Source organism: Amphibalanus amphitrite, unplaced genomic scaffold (assembly GCF_019059575.1).
Source record: "Amphibalanus amphitrite isolate SeventyFive unplaced genomic scaffold, NRLGWU_Aamphi_draft 000635F_arrow, whole genome shotgun sequence".
In the NCBI taxonomy this organism is placed as follows: Eukaryota; Metazoa; Arthropoda; class Thecostraca; order Balanomorpha; family Balanidae; genus Amphibalanus; species Amphibalanus amphitrite.
In genome coordinates this window covers 210,964-232,297 of record NW_024882129.1, presented here as the reverse complement: position 1 = coordinate 232,297, position 21,334 = coordinate 210,964, and the positions used below count along the sequence as shown (strand labels likewise).

The window sequence follows — 21,334 nt, the reverse complement described above, 5'->3', positions numbered from 1 at the left end:
CTTACACTTCCACCGCTAGATGTCACTGGCGATGCGCCTGAAGGTAGGCTGTGCCGCAGGGCCTTTCGTGCCGCCTGGCACACTGCATGAGGCTGAGTGTTTCGATTCCACGGGCGCAGTGAGCGATCGGGAAGTTGTCCAGGGGAACGGCGGACAATGCCGTGGTGGTGCTCCTCCCTCGCTACTGTTTTCCCGAATAGTCGAGGTGCACAATGCACATGTAAATCGGGTGAATCGGGTGAATCGGTCTCGACACGCGAGCACTCGGGGCACCCAGCTCAGTAACTTCTAGAGTTATCACCACCGTTTTCGTCGTAAGTGCAGCCTAAATCAATCCGAATAGCGTTACAATTTTATCATATACCACTTCTGCATGCGTAATAACACACGGCTACCTGTCGGTAGTGAACAAGGGTGCATGTAACGGCACACCACCCTCCCTCTACGACTCCAGTGCGAGACTAAATCTATAAGTAGGACTCATTAATAACAGTAAGGTGGTCCTTGACGGAACGTTTAATACTCGGTACATTGTGTCACATTTATCATGCCAATAGGCCGTAATAACCGACATTGCCTGCACCCTTGGTTATTATTACAGAGCCTGTATTGTATTGATTTGTTTTCGTCTGTCGGTTTTATTTTGTGGAACGGTCGACTGCTGTGATGCATGCTTGTTCCTAGAAAATAATAGATTAGCGTAACGGGTGTTATGATCTAGCTGAGGGTACGCGACAAGATGACAGCGACAGGTTAAAAAAGGACGCCATTTAATTGCGTCCCAGAAAAGCTATTTCTGGCACCTAAAAGCTGACTCGCCCCAAAATTGGTCCTTAGCACCTATTTGGTGGATACCAGCACCAATCATGGAAAATGACCTTAATTAGCTGTTTCTGGCACCTATTCATCGGTGCGCCTTACTCTTTTCTCTGAATCTGGCACCTAAATGCTGAGCGTAGCACCAATCTAGTAGAAAAATGAACTACTGGCTGGTAGAATCATGTTGTTCTGGTATAATGACCCCTGGAGTCTAGCCTAAAGGTTGCCAGTGCAGCTACACTCTAAGACAGCCCCGTAGTGATCTCAGCATTGTATATGACGTTTAAGTAAGCAAATAATATTGAATTGTTCGAAAAAAACAATGTCATTTTAATATTTAAAAGTATTTATTTGTAATGCTTAAAGGGAAACATTTTTGTGAGTAATTGTCTCGATTTTCACCATTAAAACGGGTATTGCATTTTTTGACGTCATCAAATAGCTCCAAAAAAGAAATGTAATGTTTTCATTCCGTTCAAGGCCGCTGAAGAAACGCGAGATCTTGCGTGGGACATTGTCCGTTGTTTGCCGCGGAGAGTTGTGCCGTGGTTGTGCCTTTTTCATCCGTTTCTTACTTATGTGTGCATGAAGCTTTGATTTTGTTTTTGGTTATTGTGTGGCCGGTCAGTCAAACGCCCCTGTAGAAACCGGATGCTGCGTTTGATCGAGATGGAGTCAGACGATGATTGCAGAAAGCTATTGAAAAGAGGGCCGGTTGCGTGGCATGTCTGTTCAGAGTTGACATTTTGCTTTACTCCAGTTTATGACCTGAGAGCCTGGCTGGAAGTGACGGATCCAAACTTTTCACGTTAAAATGGCTGAGGGTGCAATAATCTCTACATAGCGGGCTAATCTCTACATAGGGAGCGTCTTGCTATGCTGCACCATAGCTGGCTAGTGATTCTCTTTTGGCTAGAAATGGCATTAATCATTTTCTCCACTGGCGAAAATGGCACTTGACATCACCGAATGCAACGTTCATGTTTGTTAGGATACATAAAATCAGGAAGATTACGCGAATTAGGTAGGCAAACGTGGAATAAAATAGGTGCTGGATGTTTTGGTTTTGGTGCTGAATCAGCAAACAGCAAATACGGAGTTCAACTAGATGATCTGGCAACTTAAGGCTGTGTGGAAGCAATTAGGTGCCAGATTCAGATATTAGGGTCGAGTAAGCATTTTGGGGCTGATCAGCAATTAGGTGCCAGAAACAGCTTTTTAGGGACCAGAAACAAATATTCCCCGTTAAAAAACAGTATATTGAACACATTGTGACTTGAATATAAACCGCGGTTGATGCCGACCATCTTATTTCAGTTGCTACTGTATTTGCAATCGTTTGATCGGCCCCTAAGCCCTTAAACAAGTTCTTATTTAGTAGGCAGTATTTCATTGTGAACATTAAATTAACCCCACACGTTTACTGCCTACTTGTTGCTTATGATATTGAGCCCAGACCAAAGATTTGTAGTCTTCTTCGGACAACTCAAGGCAAGGTCTCTTGGGTGCCGATGAAAAACATACGTCAACAGCACCCATCACGAATCACAAATGCACGTTGCCTCAGTCACGGTCTGTTATCCTTATGCTCGTGATCGTGTGACTTCATCTGCACTCTGTGGCGCGTGATGTATCGTCCCTGAAGCAGGTGTTTGAGTGCAGATCTCCGTCAAGGCCGTCGTCAATTGCCGGGTGTGAGCTGAGCACCTGGCTGTCAATATAACCAGCGTGTGTGTTAGACGTTTCGTCCAAACTCGGCTGGAAGAAGTGACGGGTTTACTGGTCAACATTATGAAGCATGAAGTGACGTTAGCGTTACAATACCTACTGTGTCAGTCAGAGGAGGTCGTTTCTCTCGCTGTGTTTTCGGGAAATGAGGTTTATCTCATTTTAAATTCATTAAGTAGATGAGGATTATGATAATTCAAGGCCAGCCGGAGGACGACGTGGTGATAATTACGTTTTCATCGGGCTCTGTGGCTATAATAATGTGACAAGGAAACTTAGATTATACGTTTGCCATTTTCGAGAATGAATTCTGATTCAATTATAAATGACCTTTTCATAATGGGTATAATTATACCCAACTTAACTGTTGAATAAGTTTTTACCTTATTCATAATTCAGTTGAGTTGATACGCTTTAATTTTGTGTGATGTTTGATATGCCATGAATCCAGAACATCAAGGGAACGGTGCTGTGTGAACATCAGGGCCCTCTTAAAAAATGCCGTACTATTCTATTCACGGCATTTGGTAACATTGACAGTGATACCAGTGCCGACAAACGGTTATCCGAATCGACAAAATGATTCTTTGGACTGTCAACATTCGATGGACTGAAATGCGTAAAAACCATTTTGCATTTAATAGCCGTTTTCTGCAGCTGAACTTAAGCCAGTGCTGCCATATCCATTCCACGGTGTTTATAAGATTGAGCCCTGGAGAGAGCTTCTGGAGAGTTCTTTATTCAAAATTGTTCTGCGATTATCTCTGTTTTAGAAGGTCCCAGCCAGTTCCTTACCAAATTTACGGTACATGCTCCTCTTTTTTTTTTGTGTCGTCAGCAAGTCGAATTCGACAAACCTTTATCATTTCAGCTTTTCCCTCTGCCACCAATAAGCGTTGTTATTGCGAGATGTCACACTAAACTCTGAACTAGCCTGCAGTAAGCCGCCAGTTTATCTGTTGCTGACCTGGCGGGATGTCATATCGACCGTCTCTAGGGACGCAGTGAACACCAACCTCCCTCTGCCAGACAGGACAGGGGAGGGGACTTTCTGCCGGAACTGCAGCCGGGTCGGTCGGTGGGTCGGAGCATTTGCCGCTCGTAATGTGTGCATAATTGAGATCTCCGCCGCCCGAGGGCCCGGACCTGAAACAACAGCTCGTCTGACTGTTGCTGTAGGCTGCCCACGGCCTGAGAACGCTGACAGGTCTCGGGAACGGAGATCAGTGACTGGTCTCGGGGGACGGAGAATGCTGGCAGATCTCGGGATCAGTGGCTGGTCTCGCGGGACGTAGAATGTTAGTTGGTCTCAGAGGACGGACTGTCAGGCGGAACTGCCATGCTGTAGTCGCCAGCACTTCTTGGCTGCATTGAATTGCCGCAGGGAGTTTGGACAAAGTTGGCTCGGTCAGCGTGCTCTGAATCTGTCAGGATGTATTGGGCAGCGGACACTTTTCTAGCCATTGACAACTTCGCCAATAAACTAAGTGCGAAGCCCACATCAAGCGTTCGTTTTATCAATCAATAGTCAAATCGAGATTCTGCTCAATTTTGCTAATCGCATTCATAGTGCGACCCCAACGTGCAGATTTTGCACAGTGAAAAGATCATCGCCACCAACAGCTCTGATGACACTCAGCGCCCTGTCCGCGAACATAAATCTCCCTATTCCGCTTCCATTGCTCCCTTCTGCCTTCCATTCCGTTGTCTCCCGTATCTCCCTCGTGAGACGCCCACCCAGCCCATATTACACACGACTGCGATCATCAGTGTCTGGCGCCCGCCGTGTCGACACCCGATCCAATCCGGTTCGATTCGGACGCCGTGATTGCCGCGCGGGCGTCATTACCGCCACTGGTGTGTGTTCAGAGGTGGCGGCCGTGTGCGAGCGCTGACGATCGAGCCGCCAATCAGGCGACGGATCTGGGGCGCAGCACGAAATCTGAGAACGCCTGACGCTGGTTGAAGCGACTTGATGCCTGGAGGAGATGTTGTTTTGCTCTCCACGTAGAGCTATGACGTTGGATGTGTGCGCGATCGTCGATGATTTTTGAAACTTGCAGCTGTATTTCTACGGTAGCAAGTAGGGGTAACATGGTAATACACAGACATTCGAATGTAGTTTTCATGGGAAACTGATGAGACCTGACGAATATGATCACAATTATCATTCAAAGTCTTCGCCTCCAACGTAGTTACCTGCATGGGTGAGACGTTCGGCTTACCCCATGCACCGATATGGCCCATTGGATTCTGTGAGCTCTGCGGCGGATATGGACTGATGGCAGCCTGGGGGTGATTGGGAGGCTCCCCCATGGCTCGGACCATTGACGGACCATCGACAGACCATTGGTAGACCATTGGCAGACCATCGCCAGGCGGCTGGCAGCCAGATGTCGGCCAGGATATGACCGGATGGCGGGACGGATGTGTCTGTCGGCTGTCGGTGGGTGGCCTGTCAATGCTGGCGCAGCGACACAGACAGAGCTTTTCCAGCCCTGACCCATCTCACCGCTGGTCCACAGCGACACAGACAGAGCTTTTCCAGCTCTGGCCCATCTCACTGCTGGCCCACAGCGACCTAGAGCTTTTCCAGCTCACGCCCACGCACTGCTGGTCCCCATGGAGACAGCGACCAGGCTGTCCCAGCGCCGCTATTAATTGGTGCACCACGTCGCCAGCGCAGTCCCGGCGACCCACTCCCGGCAACACCAGACCGAGCACTGAGCAGGCCGCATCCCAGTTCCACATGACGTCCGTTCCCACCACGCCCCAGACCGTTGCGGCACTAACCTGGCTGTCCCAGCTCCGCTCCAAGTCTGATCTCGTTACGCTAGAAAGGTGTTCCGTAAATACTGTGGTATTTTGTGCTTTAAAGTTTATCGAATGTTCGTCTAAGCTCAGCTCGTGCGTCTACATTTTTCATCGGTTTCTATGTTTTACACCGTCAATCTCAGTTCAGACGAAGAAATATTCCTTCCTCCGACATGAATCTCGTTCTCTGCTCTGGCCCGCTGCCGAATATAGTCACCATAGAACACGGAAACCGTTTCGGACTCATTGGTTGACTCCATTCAGTAGCGGCTCGGGCGGAAATGAGCAGCATTGTCTGAACTGAATCCACCGCGCTTAGGGCGTCTCGCGCCCGGGGCTGAGATATCGGCAATTTGCCCTAATCCACTTCCCAGAATAACGGCGCCATTCAGCCCCGGGCGGTGCCAATCTGTGCTGACTGAATCGGTCCACGGTCGATCGGAAGGGCGTCGACTACCGATACGTGCAAAGAATGAAGGATTGTAAATATGCTGCAAGGTGACGACGCTAGGTTGTGAATTTATGTATTCTGCCGCAATAGCTGTTAAACAAGATGGTTTCTTCACTGGTTACACCTTAGTCCGAAACGTGAGCTCCCAGACTTCTTCCCATTCGATTAAGTATTTCGCATGAATGCTCTCAGCGGCTTTGACCAACTAATGCCAAATACTTACCAAATACCACCATTTACACAGGTATTTTCGCATTATGACCGCGTCATCAGTACCTACAGTGCGCCCACACGGCGTCCTCTCCTGCAGAGGTCACCCAGCTGAGAGAGCAGCATTGATCGGACGATCAGCTGATGACACTGTGACGTCAGTGGTACCCTTAGTGACGTCACAGGACCACAGCCTCGTTCCCTGGCGACACGACGGCGCCGAGGGGGAGGAGAGGGGCTGGGGGTGTGGGGGGGGGGGGGGCTGAGGTCAGCAGACGCCTCGGGGCGGAGTCCCAGATCAGGATGGGGTGGTGGGCGAGTGGAGGTGCCCCGAGGGGTCAGCTAACGAGCGGCTCGATCAGTGTATGTGTTATGCATAGCCTGATTATGCATAGAGGGAAGATTGAGTATTGAGTAAAGATCAATCGGCAGTAAATTGGCGCCTGAGATGTAAGATAAATACATACTGAAGTGTCAATAGTGAAATCACGGATATCTGTGTCGCTTCACTAATTAATTATCAAGTGTCATCAGCCCTTCAGCCCACAGGTTAAGCTCGACTAAACCGTGGGATCATGGATCCCATCGTGGTCGTGCGTGTCTGCGGCTCGTATGTTGCCACTGCCGTTACCACCGCCGCCACCGCGGCTCCCTCGCCACTTCCGGTCGTTGGGAGTGGGTGCGGTGAGGGCCACCAATGCACTGCCGCCACGGTTTTATACACTGACCGCCGCCGCCACCAACGCCACAGGGGTGTCGGCCGCAGAGGCGGATCCAGCTCAGAGTTTTTTTTTTGGGGGGGGGGGCAAACCATAACAATTTATCGATTCTTTCCATGCATCGTCCATAGGCGTAATGTTAAAAATATGCTGTTTGGGGGGGGGGGGCAAATGCCCATTCCCCCCCCCCCTGGATCCGCCACTGGTCGGCCGTGCATATGCATGGTGGCACAGCGGTGGGGTGGGGTGGGGCAGATTTGTAAACCGTGACGGTGAAGGAGGGGAGGTGAAAGGCAGGCATGGGGACTGGAAGGATCGGGTGTGGGAAGGGCTCGATGTTGTTACGCGGTTGGCAATGGCAGCATGCAAGTGATGAACGAGCCCTGCTTCACCAACTTCTCACATGAATTGACTTTGATCGGTTGAATTGGTTTGTTCACATGGTTGGTTTGTCGGTAAAACTCCTTTACATGCATTGTTATTTCGGAAGATGGCAATTTATTTGCCATTCAATTGCAATCTTTTCAGATGTAAATTGCACCACTCAGCTTACACTGGCTTTCAATACGTGACTTCAATCATAAAACCTCGGCCGTAGCTTGGCTGGTCTGGTTAATCAAGGTTCATATTAACCCTCGCCCGTAAACGGCGATCTGCCACCTTCGCCCATGCAGGGGGGGGGGGGTTGGTGCAACCCCCCCTTGGCGTTTGAAAACGGAGCGTCGTAGAGCTTAGCGGAAAAGACCAACGGATTGCTCTCGCCGAGATCTCGCGATTGGTGGTATATTTTTTGGTCCTAGGTCAACATTTGACCTACTTTTGACCGGTCAAAGGTCAAATTTTCGGAAAATAGACTTTTTTCAAATTTCCGCGGCGATTGCGGCAAAACGGTGGGAGATATCGACTTGAAACCTTCACTATCGTGTTCCTTGATCAATTCTCTATCGTTTGGTATGTATTTCGTTTCCCTAGCTCTAAAAATGGCGCGTTGGGAGCGCCGGACGTCGGCAAGGTCACAGTCGGCGGCAGAAATTCGAAAAATCAAAATTTAAATTTTTGAAATCTGATTGTATTTTTGGATTTCGGAGGTCCATTTGCTCCCTATAGAAGCTAATATTGCTGCATATTCCCATTGAGGTGACAAGAATTAGCAAAATAGTGGTTCGGGCGCTTTTCAAAAATAGTACCGGACGCTGTTCCTCTTGTGACGTCATAGCTCCGTGACCTGACCTGACCCGGTCAAGTTTCTTATACCATATGATAGCCAATACTTGCCCCAATATGCATGGGAAGTTTCATCACGATCCATCAACCGATGACCGTACCACCGGCAGGAAACCTCGGGCGTTGGCACTCAGTTTGTGAAAATCCGGCCGGAGGCTGTTCCCTTTGTGACGTCATAACTCCGTGACCTGACATGACCCGGTCAATTTTTTTTAATCAAAAGATGCTCAAGGTTTGCCCCATAAGGTACCCAAATTTGGCGGCGCTGCGCGCCGCCGTTTTTGCACTATTTCCGAAAAGCCTCAGGGGGGGGGGGTTGCACCAAACCCCCCCCTACATGGGCGAGGGTTAAAACCGATATTGCCGTCTTTTATTTGTACGACACTCGTCTTGCTAGGATTGTACGAAAGACACACTTGCCACACACCTCCGGGTCGGCTGTGGACCAGCTGCCTGTCGACATGAACAAAAACTAAGAGAAAGTGGACGGCTTGACAGCGATCTCTGCGGTGTCGGGTGTTCTGTTTTCGTGTGTGTTTACGTCACCAGCGGCTCCTGCTGGTCCGGTTTTTATTCTGATGACATAATTTATCAGACTGACACCTCTATTATGCGCACTGAGCGTTTCTGCTGAGCTAGCGCAACCAGGATATGTGGCATCCGGCACCCGCTAGGCTTCTGTAGGGTGGGTCAAAGTGATGTTTTCATGGGCTGACTCCTTCAAGCAGAGAAGCCATTTCATACTGAACAATGGCAGCCCGCCCTTGCTCACCCTATCGTGTTTATTACTTAGATCAGTCTCAGTATCAGTTAAGACATGGCATCTGCCATGTCTAAACTGGCAGATGTTTAGGGTGGATATTGCCTAAACATGATAAGGCAATATCCACCCTTATCCCGCTTCCGCCGCAGCTCTTTTTATGTCATGTGCCGCACTGTGTGCTCTGAGGCGCGTCTGTCTTCTGGCCTCCGTCGTTACACCGGGTCGCGGTCGTCTGCCCGCCCCCGCCCGTGGTCGTTCTATTTGCTGGCCGTCCGTCTCCAGTCTTTGGAGACGGCCAGCCCATGTTGACCCAGTGGCCGTCGAGACCGCCCGGGTCGGGGTCAGAGGTCAGCAGAGGGCGTCGGGAGTGTAGTGTTCACCGCCGTCTCCGGATTCCGATGTATTCTCACAAACTCGCGGTGCAAAACACTAAGGCACTGTCGTGCTGTGCGGCCGGGCGGAGCCTCTCGACTGCTGGCTCTGACTGGAGCCGAGCAGGGTGCGGCCGCCTCACACTCGTATTACCGGGGGCCCGATGCCGAGCCTCGGACACCCGATGCACTAGGTACTCGATACACTACACATTCCCCCCTCTCGCAAAAAAAGGAACAGCATCACTGCGACACGTAGTAGTCCGGTCGTCTACAGACACGGTCGCTTCGCCTGGGACGCTGCACGCTCACATCGGCGGCGTCCGGCGACGGCTCGCAAGCTGTCTCGGTCGACGGGCGAGAAGCAGCGGCGAGCGCGGTCAGCGGGCCAGCGGCGTCGGCCTCGGAAGTCGTGGCGGTCGACGTGGTCTCGCCGGGCCCAGCGGGGGGAGATGCGGAGGGAGACGCCGGCGCGTATGGGAGACGGGCCAGATGGGCGGCGTTCCAGGTCCGGCCGTCAGCCAGACGGTACGTTGCGGGACCGACGCGCCCAGTGACTCGCACCGGAGACGTGAACCGACAGGACGTCTTCGAGCGGTGTCCCTGCCGTCTCACGCAGACGTAGTCGCCCTCAGTGATGCGCGGCGTCGTCACGCCACGGCGGCGGTCGTAGGACCTCTTGTTGGACTGCTGTCGGCGTCGAACTCGAGACGCCACACTGTCGGCTCCTGGTGTTGACGGCTGAATGACAGGCAGGTTCAGCCTCATCTGTCGTCCATGCAGGAGCTCTGACGGTGACTTCCCAGTTGTCGTGTGTGGGGTGGCTCGATACACCGCCAGGCTCTTGCGTACCTCGTCAATGAACGCTGCTGGTGGACAGTCTGTGATCCACGACTTGAACGTTTTGTTGAAGCGCTCTACGGCGGAGTTGCCTCTAGGCCAGTAGACGGACGATTTGGTGTGCTTCACCCCTCGGGCGGCCAGATACGCAGTGAACTCCCTGCTCGTGAACTGGGGCCCATTGTCCGTCACGATCTCGTCGGGATAGCCCTCTTTGGCCCACACAGTTGACAAGAACTTGATGACGTCTTCAGTCTCAGTCGATGACGTCAGGCAGACTTCCGCCCATTTGCTTCTGTAGTCAATCAGAGTGATGGCGTAACGGGCAGTCGCTGGTGCTCCGTTGATTAGACCAACGATATCCATTCCCAGTTTCGACCAGGCGCGGTCCGGCAGGTCGACTGGCTGCATGGGCGCAGGGCGTGCGCGCTGGGAGAGGACTGCGTCGCTGTGCTGGCAGCGCTCGCAACTTCGGCACAGCTCCTCCACCTCACGGTTGATGCCGGGCCACCACGCCAGATTCCGCAGCGCCTGTTTCATGCGGACGATTCCGTCGTGCGCGCTGTGCGCCAGCTCCAGGTATCTGCGGCGGAGCTGAACGGGCACAACAACTTGTTGGGCTCCTCTCAGGATGACGTCGTCGTTGCGCACCCACAACTCGTGTCTCATCTTGAAGTACGGCTGGACTTCAACCGGGCAGGCCTTGGCGCTGCTCGGCCAGCCGCGCTTGATCTGATGACGCAGCTGCTGCAGCTCAGGATCAGCAGCTGACGCGGTGCGGACGTCTTGCTCGGTCAGCACGCTCTCTTCATCTGTCAGAAGAGCGATCACCTTTTCTTCAGCGGAGCTGTCTTCATGCAGGTCCGCTTCTTCGGGGTGGCCACGGACCATTGTCAGTGAGCATATCTCGCCAGGGTCGGGCTGAGACGGTGGCGGTTCCGGGACTTCTGCGCTCCCAGTGACCGCCAGCGGATCGATTGCCCCACTCGCGGGGTGCAGGTTTACGTCCAACTGCTTCAGCAGGTCCAGTCCCATGACGGCTTCTTCACCGTCGGAATCTATGATGAAGAACTCTGTGTTGGCTCGCCGTCCACGGTAGGTCACCAGCGCTGGCAGCGTGCCAAGCACTTGAAGCTGGTGTCGACCAAAACCGAACAGACGAGCAGACGTTCTATTGAGACGACTGCCTTTGAAGAGACGTCTGGCGATGCCGAGTCCTAAAGCGGACACCGTGGCACCCGTGTCAACTTGCAGATTCACGGTCTGCGTGATACCTGGTACCTCCATCTGTACTTCGCACATCATCTTATCAGTATTTGGTACGGCGCAGCAGAGAACAGTCAGCTCGTGACACCTTCTGTCGTCGTTCCGTTCACCAGACCAGCAGACCACGGCAAAGTGACCCGTCCGCCCACACTGCCTGCACCTGGCACCGGTAGCGGGACACCGACCGCGCTCATTGTGCTGGCGCCGACCGCAGCTGGGGCACGTGTCCGGTTGCAGCTGGGCAGGTCCGGGGCGACGGTCGGCTTGCAACTGGGCAGGGGCGGGGCGGCGGTCGTCTTGCCGCCGGGCGGGTCGCCAGGGCCGGCGCCCGCGGCGCTGACGAGCGTCAGATATCTGATGCAGTGACTGCGCTCCGTCGGCGGCGGGCCGCGCCGGCCCGGCCATGGCGGTCGCCTCGCGTCGGGATCGCTCGAATGCCTCGGCGATCTCCAGAACGCGGTCCAGGGTCAGGCCCTTATCCTGCAGAAAACGCTCGCGGAGAATCGGATGCACTGTTGCTTCCACGACTTGGTCACGTATCATTGCGTCTGTCATTTGTCCAAACGAGCAGTTTACTGCCAGGCGGCGCAGCGCCGCCACGTAGTCGGCCGTCGGCTCGTGCGACTCTTGCCGTCGCTGCCGGAAGAAGAACCGCTCCGCGATCACGTTGACCTGAGGTTCATAAAACTCGGCGAGCTGCCGCTCAGCCGCATGGAACTCGTCTTCGTCTTCTCTCCTCGGCTGGACCGGTAGGGTACGGTACACCCGTTGCGCCTCGGCGCCGACACAGTGCAGAAGGAGAGCCGTCTTCCTCTCCGTGCTGTAGGCCTCACCTCCCAGGGCAGTCAGGTAGTTGTGGAAACTGAAAATCCAGTCACTCCAGGGCAGTGCTGGTTTTCCTGGTCTCGCCAGGAACGGAGTTGGCGGCGACACCCCCTCGACGTTCATCGTCGGTAGTATTCAGGATCTCATCCTCGTCGCCAGCTGTAGTGTTCACCGCCGTCTCCGGATTCCGATGTATTCTCACAAACTCGCGGTGCAAAACACTAAGGCACTGTCGTGCTGTGCGGCCGGGCGGAGCCTCTCGACTGCTGGCTCTGACTGGAGCCGAGCAGGGTGCGGCCGCCTCACACTCGTATTACCGGGGGCCCGATGCCGAGCCTCGGACACCCGATGCACTAGGTACTCGATACACTACAGGGAGGTCAGCGATCTATAAGAGCAGCGGCGGCTCTCATTGGTGTTTGTTTGCCAGCAACAGAATGGGTGGCAGGCGGAGTTGAGAGGGAAGAGGGAACACTGCTTCATATGACGAGATACATCTGGCATGTTGGTCTGCAACTATTTTCAGGAGTGTTAAAGTTTGATTTTATTGTATGATTTGCCTGATCGACACAATCCAAAAAAAGTAGAATGAAGAAGGAGACTAATCCGTTCTGTGCTTGGGCCTTTGCGACGCGACGGTCAGTCAATGAAACCGTTCTCTGTTTTCTCCGTTGTTGCATTTCGTCTGCGATCTTCCACGATACAAATTCAGCTTGCCCGCAGTGCCTCCAGTGGGGTTGTATGAGCTCCGAGCTCTGAGGAGCTCCGTGCTACCGTTTCTTGTCGCTCTGTGTGCCCGGCGTCCCGGCACGGCCGGCCTCAGCCACCAGCTCCGGTGTCAGTCGTTCGTCTTGCTCGGGTGACGCCGGCTGACCGTGTCAGACACGAGAGTGGATTCCTGCACGCGCAGCCCGCCCCCGCCCCCGCTGCCGCCCTCATACAGCGCCGGGCTGTCACCGCCTCATTGGGAAAAGATCCTGTGTGTGCAGGGCAGGCAGTTTTCTTGTCAGGGTTCCTGTGAGTGCAGGGCAGGCAGTTTTCCAGTCAGGGCTGCGTGGGTGAGACCGCGAGACAGCCGGACGTGGGTTGAGTGGGTGGGGCTCGTCAACAGAGGAGTGCTCGCTGCCGGTGCTGAATCGCGTCGAAGTTGACGCCGGTGACGTCAGCGGCAGAATCACGAGAGGGAATGATGACGTCATTCGTGTCAACGGTCAATGGCGTGGGTTGGTGGACAGATTCGAGACCAACTTTGCCCTTAGATTTTGCCGTAAAGGCAGGCTGATGGATATAGTGTCCGTCCAGTCCAGGGTAATTGAAACAGCTGCCTACCCACAATCCACATATGTATTTCTGTAAAATAGACATACTGAATTGCTTCATTGTTATCTTGCATGGTTGCAGTCACTGCAAAAGACCCACTCTACCAATTTTCTCTGTCACTGCATTCGGTGGCTGGGCTGACTCGAAGGGTGGCACGCTGCAAGCAGTTTCGTCACGAAACTGCTTTCGCGTTCTTCCTTTAAAGTCATAGCCTGCTCACGCGTGTCGTGCGTGGGGACTAAAAGCTTGCGTGTGTCTTTTAACGGATGGAACAGACGTTTTGTGGAGTTTGTTTGTCCACGTTTTGTATAAGTCAGTGATGGATGTTTACCAAGTGCTGTCTGGCGCAAAGACGCTATCCGACAATTATATGTTAGTTCCGTGTCTTTTTGCACAATTTACATGCCCCAGTGTTTGGCGCTTCCATGCGAGATGCCTCTGGTCCTGTATCCTAGCCTCTTTTCGGAAATCTGGGGCGATCTATGTTTGAAATATGGGCTAGTTAATTTGAATCGATCGGGGGCGGCACGCACGCGCAAGTGTGTCACGCTAGCCGACTATTTGAAATACGGAGGCTATTAGAAATAGGGTCCTTCCCATCCCGGCAGCCCAGCAGCCGGGCTTCTGATTTAGGCGCGTGGCTCATGCTATCCACTCCTGATTGTGTCAGACTCGGTCTTGAACTGACGGGTGACGCGTTGGCACTACCAATTAGTTTCATGGGGCCGATCGCCGTCAAAATGTCGTTTATATAGCAAATCGGTTGAACACAAGTGCACTTATGTGCACCTAATGGTGTAACGAATAGACGAAAGGTCATGCAAGATCTGCTATTCATAACAATATTTTACTATGAAAAAAAAATGTGATCTCAGCTTTCAGTAGTAGCTCCTATTTTCGAATTTCCTCAAATCACAATTAAGCCGAAATTCCACTCGATATTAACACTGAGTCTAATTACCGAGACCCGCCAGAGGTCACCTTAATCCGCCGCCGCGGCGGCGGCGACCGACCGTGCCTTATCCTCCGTCTGTCTGGGTGAGGCGGCACGGCTCGTCGCCGCCGTCGGCACCACCCCGTCGCAAACGACGCGCGCCTCGTCGCTAACGACGAGCGCCCGGGTGGCGTCTGCCGGGCGGGCGCGCATTGTCCGTCGGACCCTCAGGCGCCGCACGCCCTGCAGATAATGAGCAGCACAATGGCGCCGGGTTCCCTGGAACGGCATCCAGATCAGAGAGCGGTTGCACCGAGCAGCTGCGTATGGCGCTGAGTGGGTGATCCCGAGCGGGATATAGAGCGGTGTACGTGATCCCGCGCCGGATGAGAAGCGGACGGGTGGTACTGCGAGCTGGATGTCTTTATCCAGCCTTTTTTACCTTTATCCTGGTCAGATGATCCCGCCCGCGCTCGCTGTGGTCTCGGCTGCAGAGGTTTTATGTTGTCTATTTTAGAAAAAAAAAACATCGCTGGATTATGCATTTGACTAAGTACAGGGTGGGGCAGAAAGATTTACCTCTTGATTTTCTTAAATATTTCGGCCCTGAACAAAGATATCAAATTGATTTCTGGCACATATATGCAGTAACATATACACTTCTCAGCGACGGCATTATGACTCAATATAGTCACCTTTGACCTTCACCACTGCCTCGAAACGTTCCTCTGCGGAGGGGCACGAGCGCCGCACGGTGTTCCCGCCAAGATTCGACGGTGCCGTCTCAAGGGCCAGCTTCAGGGCGGCGATTCTGCTGTGTGCTGCTGCACACACCCTCCTCTCCAAGATGGTCCAGGTTGCGAAGTCCATCGGGTTCAGGTCTGGACTTGATAATGGCCGAATGTCTTTGTCCCAGAACCCAGGCATGTGGGTCTTCCACCACGGTTGAGCGATGTTGGCCGTTTGCGGCGGCGCACCGTCCTGGACGAAGACGCAACCGTCTCGGAACGACTGAGTGACCCAATGCAAAACATGTTCCTCCAGCAGATGGACTTAAACATGTAAATTAACTTTTACAGCCTCCTTGATGAAGACCAAGGATCCTTTTGAGCCGTCGGATGCGACGGCAGCCAAGACATGACACCAGCAGGCTTCTGGCGACGAAAAATGGTGCGAATAGCAGGATCAATGCTGGATGAACCATCTGCCAAAATTCTGACGTTTTGGGAGTGTCTCTGGGGCTCAAGCATGAACATGTTGTCATTGGACCAGAAGAATGCCTTGTTACCGGCGCTCCTGATCTCCTCCAATGTCTTTTGGGTCCTGTGTAGCCGCTTTTCCCTGGAAGCCGCCGAAATTAGGTGCAGATGTTTCACCGTGTATGACATGAAGCCCAAGCCGTCATTTATGATTCTTCTGGCGGTTCTGGGCGAAACATCGAGTTCTCTTGGCAGTTTGCGCATGCTTCGCCTAGAACTTGAAACACCTTCTTGTGCACGATATCAACCAGCTTTTTAAAGCAGATATCTCTTATTCTGCCTGGCATGGACTTCTTCGACACCAGCCCTGTCTTTTTAAAGGTAGTGTGCCAGCTTTCTTGGACCGTATGGAGTTAATGGCCCAGATAAGGAGAACCGGATTTTTAGAACTTATCCATACCTTCAAAACTCATGGAAACGTCTTAAATTCTTCAAATTTTGAGTACCCCAGTGCGAAATTCGCCCCGACGGGTTGTCGGTCGTACCCCAACCACATTTCACACCACTATGAACAATAAATGCACACACTGAAATCGCTATTACCGATATGCTCATCCAATCAAGTTTCGATAAACCCGTTCATCATCATCTCCTGCGGTTTCGAACACGCCTGTTAGGTGGCTTCTGATGCTCGTCGTGGTCGGAATTTCCAAATACGCGTGGTGCGTCGGGCCGCGCGCTCTGACTTCGGCCAAGAAAAATGCGTCAGCTGATCATTGTCATTTCTGCCACTTGCGTGTGGTGAAATGGGGTCATAACTTATAAGACGGCTTTTTCATATCAATTATTTTACATAAAATCATAATTCAAACCATAAATAATGTTCGACAGCCAAATAAAAGAAACAATACAATACGGGCTTACAGTTTAAGGCTCGACATTGTGTTGCCTACGATTAGACAGCTGATAACTCATTCCCGTACGTCGTATGGTCGTAACACTATAATGACCTTTGCTTATTGTCACAAGTGCGCCGCATTCGCGATTGTTGCCCGACGCCTGTTTGCAGGTGAGCCCACTACAGTTGTTATACATATCTAAAAACCGAAAAACTTTTAGGCGAAAAAAGCACTATTCCAGGCTCATTTATGATTTTTTTTTTGCGATATTAGGTAAAAACAGAAGCTTCTTATCCTAGGAAAAATAAAATGGGAAATCTTTCAAAGGTGGCACACTACCTTTAAGTCATTTAATTACACTGCAAACAGTTTTTACGGCAACACCGAGCTGTTTGGCAACGCTTCAGGAGCTATGGCCAACCTACTTTAGCGACGCAATTTGGGCTCTCTTAGTCATCTTCGCCATAGCTCACCAACAAATATTACGAAATGCAAAAACGATCTTAATGTTGATACATGAGTCAGTTGGGAAGCTGCATGCAAAATTTTATCAAAATCCGTTCATAACTTTTTGAGTTATGGACTGAAAACAAACAGGTAAATCTGTCTGCCCCACCCTGTATGTCATCCTTTTTCCATCGCTAATTTTTCAGTATTTCCTTTCCCATGTTTTGCTTTTGCACACAATAAGCTGCCTTTATTCGAAACGGAGAAGGGGAATCGAACCCGTCTCCTCCACTTCACAGCTCAGCTGACCGTCATTCTAACTCACTTGTCGTCTCTCCACAGTGAGCATTCGATTTGAGGACGCGCCCGAGCAGCAGAACCCGCAGCAGGGCACCACGGCCAAGATCAAGTGCGTGGTGCGTGCCAACCCGGTGGCCGTTGTGGAGTGGATCAAAGACGACAAGACCATCTCGTCGGGTGGACGGTGAGTGGACGCGGTGGACGATGTCCAAATTGGGGTCGATATGGGAGGTGTATGTAATCGGCAGATGTGGTCGAGGCTGGCCTCCGGGCACCGGTTCATGGATTGATTTCTGATTGGAAGAGCGTTAGCCATTGCCTTGGCCCTAGTTCTTTTAACTCAAATGTTTTGGACTATGAACCGACATATTTGCTGACCGCTAGTTATTTCATATCTGTCTCGATCCGACCTCTGACCTGACCATACCCCTACCCTGAGCTGACCTCTAACCTGACCTGACCTTCACACAGGTTCGTGGTTGAGCAGGACGGCCTGGTGATCCAGGACATATCTTCTGAGGACGACGGCACTTACATCTGCCGTGCTAAGGTGCCCGACGAGGGCGAACTGGCTGAAAGGCGCATTCAGGTCGAGGTGCGTACCTACTCCGGACTCTTGTCAATCCATTGCCCTCCATAGATTCCTAAACCATGGCTGGCTATGGCAGCATCTAAATCTTGGCTAGATGTTACCTACCTACTTACTTATCTACCTACCTACCGGGATTTGCAACGTTACTCCATGCTGTCCGGTACCTACACCGGTACCGGTACTGGAGCACCACTGTTGGAGCAACAGTGGTGCTCCAAATGGCGTCATTGCTATACCCTCGCGACCATCTGTCCCGGCTGCCAAATGTCCCGCTCCGCAGAGTGTTGTGGCGACAACTTTAAACACGCGTTTGGGCGACAGCCGTCCGACCACTTACTGGGTCTGTTTCTGTGACAAATGACCACTCAGAGTCGCATCCGACAGCTGCGGAAAACAGACAGCTGGGCCTCGTTTCATAAAAGGAATTACTTACGGCGTTCCGTCAATTATGCCAGATTTGGCGTATTTGATGCCAATTCGGTTTCATAAAGCCGGAGACCGGAGTAATTCACGCCATCGAAAGTACGGAGCTTCATTTACGGCAAATGCTCGATTCCGGACCAATTGATGCCATTTGGGTTTCATAAAACGACGTAATTAACGCTAAATATTTTATCAAGCTCTTGATATCAGTGGTGTAAACTACGCACAAAAATGTTGCGTGATTTTGAATTAATGTGAAGATTCGAAGCTAATTTTTAATATATTTTATAATGTTGAGCCCGGTGAGGAAGAAAGAACAGCCAAAATGAGAAAAAGAAACTGCAAATCTTCTGTACCAGTCGCTTTTTGTGGCCACTATCGGAATTTTGTTTATTCGCCGCGCCGCGCCACTTTCGTAGTTAGGCACTTCTGCTTAGCTGGCTTTCTGCTGTTTTTAATATATTGTTTTAATAAAGGATGGTCATCGATATCAATTTTGTTTTTTTCATAAATAATTTTTAAGATTTAAATTCAACATAATTGTTTTATAAATTCTCGTAAAAAATAAGTGTTGACATGAAATTGTAATTTGTAGGACGCTTGATAAATTACGGTAACTACGCAAATGTGCTTAGTTACGGAGGTGTAAACAATTCCAGTTGTGGCTTTGTGAAACGGATTTATTTGCGCTCCGTAGTTTGAAAGGGTGTGAATTACGGAAAGGTGTAAGTTACGGCAGAGCTTTATGAAACGAGGCCCAGAAGTCGGTTACGGGAGACTGGTCGCCAAGCCGTGTAGGTGACATCGGGATGGCTGGAACATGTGACGCCTGGCAGTGATGGAACTAGACGCGAGTGTGGTTTAGAGATGAAAGGCATGCGTAATGCAGAATACTGGAAGGCAATATTGTTTTATCGGCCGTTTTCAGCACTCATGTTGTAAGGGTTATGAAAAGTGAGTAGGCTTTTAACTTAAACTTTTATTTTTTGTCGTCATATCTTTTGTGTGAAGTTTTTAAGCAGTTGTGAAAGCTCAGGAGCCTGCGTGCCATTTTTGTTACTCTTACCACACCTTTTGATTCAAATGCTTAATCCTGCACAACCTTTGAACACTCAATCGCTTACACTTCTGAAACCTTCCACATCACTATCAGTCTTTGATCATGCCTCTATCTCATGAACATGTCAGTTCGGCAGTCGGGCGTAACATTGACGACAGGAGCAGCCTGGGAGCCGTCAGACTTCAGAGGCAACCGTGCTTCGAACTAGTGGCTGACGCCCACCGAAGGCTTGTCGCCGCATTTGATCTTCCAATTTGGGCTTTGATCCGTCATACCGACACGATATTATGGATTGGTGCGTGGATGGGACCGTCTGACCACCTTTTACATCTGCGGCTGGATAGCATTTAATTGGTTCACGAGCGACAAGTGAGACGCAGATAGTATGACGGATGGAGCTAATTTATGTGACTTTTGGCACACCTGATGTTGATAGTAAATGCTTTAATTTGTAATTTGTTGGCGTTATCTTACGCTCACAGATCGTGCGTCATCAAATGAATATGATATCCGGATGTGTTGAACACAATTAGATATTTGAAACTCAACGCTGCCCGCCTATTAGTGTTTTATATGCCTACATTTTCCCTGTATTTCTCCCATCTGGGTCTGTAGGTCGTGACTTTGTCATATGATTATCCTGCGCCCTTCTGCGCATAGACCATTTTACTCCATTTTTCGTTAACGATGCTACATCGTCAATTCTACATATGTCTTCAACCCGATTTATATGTGGTGCAGTGATTACAACTGTCGTCACATAAGTGTCTCCCTATTGTTGTTACTTGATGCCTCCCTCGATTGACATGGCTCTCATGATCGATGTGTCCTCCGTTTTCTGGCAATCCCTCTCTTGAGCTCTCCTCTCACCCTCTAACCCATCTCTGACCCCCTCTCTGACCCATATCTGACCCCCTCTCTGACCCATATCTGACCCCCTCTCTCCCTCCAGGTACACTCTCTACCCCAGATTCTGGAGCCGGCCGAGGGCGCTACATTTGAGGTCACCGAGAAGGAACAGGGTAGCATCCCGTGCCGAACAGCCGGCAAACCCCTGCCCACACTTACCTGGGTTAACCCCGAGAACGCCGAGGCCGATAATGTTGACGGTCTGAGCGTGGACCCTAAGGATGGCACGCTCAACTTCGACCCTGCCAGGAGGGATATGGGCGGAGAGTACCGCTGTATGGCGGAGAATGCGCTGGGAAAGGTGGAGACTACTGTCAATGTGGTTATTATCGTCAAACCGGAAATTATCAGGTGAGAAGGGGAGAGAAGTGGGTGTAGAAGTGCGGTAGAAGTGTCGTAGAAGTGTTGTAGAAGTTTAGTATTCAATAATTCATACCGATTACATATAGCTGGTGGTTTTCAGGTCAATTGGATTGATCTGGTTCTTACTTAGGACTTTGATTGGCTGTTGTTGATTGGTCAATTGGATTGACTTGGAAATTCTTACTTGGCGGTCTTACTTAGGAATGGGGCTCGTATACATAGTACATTGACTTTATTTCCGTCAGTCCCAGGAATATAAGCATTGGTGTACATTTGAGGGAGAGATGTAACTCCCCTCATGGATTAGCTAAACATACATGGTGATGTCACGTAGGATCGTGCTGTCAATTGAGCTTGTTTGCTGTTTGATATAGCCCATCCCACTGGCGCCAAACCACGGGGATTGACCGGAGTTGGTACGTCATATTGGCGTCTGGGTATTGGACTGATTTGTCTCTGACGTGACAGGTCTGTCCCTCTCGTTATGTAATGGTCGTGTTATGATTCGGTACTTATGTGCCCTTGACGAACGGTGGATCAAACCCTGATGAAGGAGAGAGAGAGAGAGAGAGAGAGAGAGAGAGAGAGAGAGAGAGAGAGAGAGAGAGAGAGAGAGAGAGAGAGAGAGAGAGAGAGAGAGAGAGAGAGAGAGAGAGAGAGAGAGAGAGAGGAGAGAGAGAGAGAGAGAGAGAGAGACAGAGACAGAGACAGAGACAGAGACAGAGACAGAGACAGAGAGAGAGAGAGAGAGAGAGAGAGAGAGAGAGAGAGAGAGAGAGAGAGAGAGAGAGAGAGAAGAGAGAGAGAGAAGAGAGAGAGAGAGAGAGAGAGAGAGAGAGAGAGAGAGAGAGAGAGAGA

General features: G+C 51.1%; 1 protein-coding gene across 7 annotated transcripts in view; it reads left to right on the top strand.

The window, feature by feature from the left end:
* LOC122363691 (fasciclin-2-like) overlaps positions 1-21,334 on the top strand; it is a 97,025-nt gene that overhangs the window by 62,365 nt on the left and 13,326 nt on the right. For all 7 annotated transcript variants that reach the window (XM_043333208.1, XM_043333213.1, XM_043333209.1 and 4 more), the window contains 3 exons: positions 17,172-17,313; positions 17,601-17,724; positions 20,157-20,464. In XM_043333208.1, coding sequence (XP_043189143.1) covers positions 17,172-17,313; positions 17,601-17,724; positions 20,157-20,464 — 574 coding nt within the window. The remainder of the gene's footprint in view (positions 1-17,171; positions 17,314-17,600; positions 17,725-20,156; positions 20,465-21,334) is intronic.